Source organism: Pyrus communis, chromosome 15 (genome assembly GCF_963583255.1).
Source record: "Pyrus communis chromosome 15, drPyrComm1.1, whole genome shotgun sequence".
Taxonomy (NCBI): Eukaryota; Viridiplantae; Streptophyta; class Magnoliopsida; order Rosales; family Rosaceae; genus Pyrus; species Pyrus communis.
In genome coordinates this window covers 8,336,651-8,341,939 of record NC_084817.1, presented here as the reverse complement: position 1 = coordinate 8,341,939, position 5,289 = coordinate 8,336,651, and the positions used below count along the sequence as shown (strand labels likewise).

Here is a 5,289-nt window from a genome sequence, read left to right as displayed (position 1 = left end):
AAATATCTTAAATCGTAGATAATTATAGCTAAATTGTAGCATTATTGTGAAAATAATTTTGAATCTAACCTTTTTTTTTTTTTTTTGACAATTATCTCTAACGGATGAGAGTGTAATAAAAAAGCTAGATTATAGGAAATTTGTTACAATACAATGTGCATATAGCACCAAAATTATGACCAAAAAAAAAAAATTTAATCAAATCACTAAAAGACATAAATGTTTGATCAAAAAAATTCAAAATTGAGGCGTTTGTATCAAAAGATCCCTCTAAAATATCCCCATGTAATGTGAATGGTATCTTGGATACAGTTCATACTCCACCCGCGCCGAGGCCCAACCCAAGTTGGTCCGATCCGTATTATCCAATGCCAATAATTCACTCGCTTAATCATCTAGATTAGTGACTACTTATCCTATTCGGATCATTATTTCTGGATTATGTAAAAGAATTTATGCCCTTTAAGGACGTCCATTCACACCTCTAATTTCAGATCTACCGGGTCAATTTGTTACATAATCAAACAATAACCAACTTCATGATAAATACTTCTCTCGAGGTATCACTATTTGAAAAGATAATCTGAGTTTGATACCTACTACTATTACATTAGTATGAGTTCAATATATCGTTATCACATGCATGAATTTTATATATTGAACTCATATATTAGGATCATATTCCTGTATACGTCTGATATGTATGCGAGTCTAGTATATTAATATCAAACACACTTTTTTCAGCCTACTGTAAAAGGCATAAGAAAATATTACTTTTAAAGTATGCTTTATAGTATTTATTAATATTCATGTCATGTCCACTTGCATCACATATCTTCACCGCTTAGCCTTTCTCATACAAATTCTTGTATGACAATGAGGAATATAAATACACATATCACCATCTCTCTCTCTCTCTCTCTCTCTCTCTCTCTCTCTCTCTCTCTCTCTCTCTCCTTGTGTTGAATGCTGATTTAGTCCCGTAGTTTGCTCATTCCTCAGCTTAAAACACCAAAAAACGAATTACACAGTCTTACAAATGGATAAGACCCTCTTAATCCACTCCATAATTCAAGGAATCGTCCTCACATGCCCAATCTTTCTCTGATAACAGAGAGAGAGAGAGAGAGAACACCTTGATCACCACTAACTCAGTATCATCATCAGCTTAATCCCCTCTTAGAAAAGTCAAACTTTGACTGATTAAGAGACTCACATATTCCCAAAACCTACATCTCCTCTCCCGAATGTTTTCCTCTCACTTTTCTTACTTTTTCCCTCTTAAACCACACTCTTTCATTCACTACCAATTCCTCTGCTAGCTTCTTCAACTTTTAATTCATTACTTGTATTCCTGAAGTAAATTAATTTGTTACATATCGCCATTTAGATGTCCATGGAATACTACAACACAAGAGAATTACAAGGCAAACAATCCAACGATCCTTATTTCATTGACAAAATGAGCAAGTCCTCTTCGTCCCTGTCGTCTTCGTCCTTGTCAGCATCATCACCATCACCATCGCCATCATCTAGAGATTCTAGACTCGTAGTGTGTGTTCCAGGGCCGGTCATCGTAGGTGCAGGTCCATCAGGGCTTGCAGCAGCCGCATGTCTGAAGTTAAAAGGTGTACCAAGTGTGATCCTGGAGAGATCCCATTGCATAGCCTCCTTATGGAAGCTTAAGACCTACAACCGCCTTCGCCTTCACTTGCCGAAGCAATTTTGTGAGCTACCCTTCATGCCTTTCCCTAATGATTTCCCAACTTACCCTATAAAGCAACAATTCATTCAATACCTTGAAGATTATGCTACCAAGTATGACATTAGGCCACAGTTCAATGTGACCGTGGCCAGTGCCGAGTTTGATCCCACGCTCGGGTTTTGGCGTGTGCGGACAACGGGAGTGAAGGGTGATGATGAGACGGAGTATGTGTGCCGGTGGTTGATTGCCGCCACCGGTGAGAATGCAGAGGCGGTGGTGCCGAAGCTTGAGGGAATGACTGAGTTTAAAGGCCCTATAAGGCATACAAGTTCGTACAAGAGTGGTGAGGAGTTTAGAGGGAAGAAAGTTTTGGTTGTTGGTTGTGGAAATTCAGGCATGGAGGTGTGCTTGGATCTATGTAATCATAATGCTAGGCCTTCTCTTGTGGTCAGAGACACGGTAAGAACTCTCTCTCTCTCTCTCTCTCTAAACAAATGCCATTAAAGTGTTATAAGATTTTTGGTGCCCTTGAGTTTTTTATTATTTTGTTTTTAACAAGTTTTAATTTGTGTATTTTTGTATAAATGAGACCCCATTTTTCAGAAATTTGTACTCTTGGCTAAAAAAACCTCAAGCTGCTTATCACTTCAAGATCCAACGGTTTGTTCAAAGTCGATTAAACATGAATATAAAACCCTATTTTTGGTAAAACAAAAATTTCTTTGGTCTTTCACTTTCTTGGAACACCCAAGCATGCGTAAAATTGGTCAGAAACTTGGGCTCTCTCATACTTTCAAACCTTTCTTTTCTCAGAATAAAGAAACATTTGTGCCCTTAATATTCGTTCGTCCGTTGGCATATGAAGAAATTAGCTAGCCAGAGTTAGCTAGGCAAAGTCCTAGCAAACAACATGGAATGGGACTCACCCATCACCTCCATGCTAATTTTTGATTGCCTTTCTTTCTTTTTGTGCACTTTTGAGCTTTTTTCGAGTGTAATTTTTAACTTTATAATTTCGTGTTTTTTTTTTAATTAATTAGGTTCATGTCTTACCAAGAGAGATGCTTGGAAAGTCAACTTTTGGGCTGTCCGTGTGGTTGCTCAAGTGGCTGCCCATTCGACTTGTGGATCGGTTCTTGCTGGTTGTGTCTCGTCTGCTTCTCGGCAACACCTCTCAACTCGGATTAGACCGGCCGAAATTGGGTCCCTTGGAGCTCAAGAACTTGTCTGGAAAGACACCTGTCTTAGACGTTGGTACACTGGCAAAGATCAAAAGTGGAGACATACAGGTACTAAGATTTTTCATCAAGTCAATTCTCAATCTCACTTTAATCTTCTCTTTTTCTTTTAATTTCCTCTTTGCCAGCCATGGCCTTTTAATATTTACACAGTACTTTTTCCAATGATGGTACCTAGATATGCCTTTTGATGTAATAGATGTCCCACAAACAAGTAAATCTTCTTTTTCTCTAGTCAAAAAGTTTAAAATATTGTCATACGGTGATTTGTATTTACATAGAACTGTGTTTAACTGTGTATGATAATAAATATTTTCACCATAATTGGACAAAATATGCATGGAGCTCTTAGAATCTTGTTTAATATATGTTATCAGTTTAGCTTCTTTTTCTTTTTATTGTATATATAAATGTCGACTCAGTTCACTTTCCTGATTTTCTAACTTGTTATACTATGTGATATTGTAGGTATGTCCAGCCATCAAAAGGTTAAAACCTCACGCTATAGAATTTATTGATGGACGAACCGAGAAATTTGATGCCATTATATTAGCAACAGGTTACAGAAGCAATGTACCCATTTGGCTAAAGGTACCAATCCCACTACAATATGTATTATTTATGTTGATTCTTGCATGAACATGTCGTACAAATATATATATATATATATATATATATATATATATATTGTAATTAGAGAATATTTATAAAGCATTTGCCTGACAACGTAAGTCAACCAAGAACATTTTACCCTAATTTTTACATATAGGGAATATAAGTTTAGCATTTACCCTAATTTTCACATTTATGGTATTGCAGGAGGGTGATATGTTTTCAAAAGAAGATGGGTTACCTAGAAGGCCATTTCCAAATGGTTGGAAAGGTGAATGTGGCTTATATGCAGTGGGGTTTACCAAACGTGGACTACTTGGTACCTCAATGGATGCCAAAAGAATTGCTGAAGATATTGAACGGTGTTGGAAAGCTGAGGCAAAGCATTGTAGTACTCCCTTTAACGCCTAACTTTTCCCATTATCATCATCATCATCATCATCATCACACTGTGACGATTTTGATTTGATGAGCTAATAACATCGAGAAGGCAGCTGGGAGACAAAGCAAGAGAGAGAGAGATTTCGGTTGGCCTGGAAAAATTTTACCCAAGGATCACCTCTTCGACTGTTTTTGGTGGTTGGTGCCATGTGCAAAAAAAGAAAGTAGTGATTTCTGCTCACTCCCTCTTAATTTCAGTCCTTAATTTCAGTCCTTGATTTTATTTTCTTTGTTCAGTCTAATGGCTAAAAATTAGAAAAGTATGCATGAAGTGAAAACAGTGCGTCGAAATCATTTCCGTAAAAAAAAAAACAAAAAAAAAGGATGTTACTACCAAGAAAAGGTTGAAAGGGAGAGAATTAGGTCCATGATTCCTTTATTTTTGAAACTGACAGAAGCTAGCTGCAGAGCATTGGGAAAGAGGAATTCTGAGAGAGAAGCATGTACACTTCTACATTATCATTATTATTGATCTCTAATTAGGTATGACTTTTTATAGAGGCAGAGAGATCAACGAGAGAGATTAAGGGTATTAATTTTCATCAATGTAAGCATATGATTGTGGTTTTTTTTGCCTGTATTTCCAATGGGGTTGGGATGAGAGAATTGAGAGAGTAGTATTAACATTGATGTAGCTAGGGTTTTGTGTGTATGGTTATTCTTTCTCTTTACCTAGCTAGGGTTTTGTATTTCTTTCTTCTTTTTGGATTTATTTTGGAGGGGTGTAGTGTCTTCAGACAACTTCAATGGGAAATTCGACTTGATCCACTGATAAATAATGAAAATCATTTCAACTGACTTCAATTTTTTTACCGTATACTTTTTTTCTTTTTCGTGGGCAAACTTTAGTGCAACAAAAATGTTGCTCATTTGTGATCAACATCATGAGTTTGAGTGGTGGAAACAACCTCTTTTTAAAGCAAGAATAAGACTGCATTTCTCCCACCCATCCCCGACCCTCGTAAAACGGAGAAACTTGTTAACTTGGGTATGGGTAAATAGGGTAATGATAGGGAGACTAAACTTAGAGACAAAATTTGTAAACTAAATGATGTGTCACCAATAAGAATGAGCACGTTCTTTAATTTCTAAAATTTTATTTACAAATTTAATTTCCTTAGTATTACCGGATAAATATTATGCACCAAACTTTTTGCTCATTTTTATTACTGCTGGCATGCAAATTTCGCTGTCAGAATGATTTCAATCCCAAGTAGAAGATTGGACCACCACTTTTTCAATCCAAGATACATAAAATAGGATCATCATACCAGAAAGTGTTCGAGAACCCAC

General features: G+C 36.5%; 1 protein-coding gene across 1 annotated transcript; it reads left to right on the top strand.

Annotated features, from left to right (window-relative positions):
- The first annotated feature begins 1,089 nt into the window (after positions 1 to 1,089).
- LOC137718598 (indole-3-pyruvate monooxygenase YUCCA6-like) lies at positions 1,090 to 4,706 on the top strand. The gene is made up of 4 exons (XM_068458148.1): positions 1,090 to 2,164; positions 2,746 to 2,994; positions 3,412 to 3,534; positions 3,763 to 4,706. The coding sequence occupies exons 1-4, from the start codon at positions 1,391 to 1,393 to the stop codon at positions 3,964 to 3,966; spliced, it is 1,350 nt and encodes a 449-aa protein (XP_068314249.1). The 5' UTR covers positions 1,090 to 1,390; the 3' UTR covers positions 3,967 to 4,706.
- Positions 4,707 to 5,289: the final 583 nt, after the last annotated feature.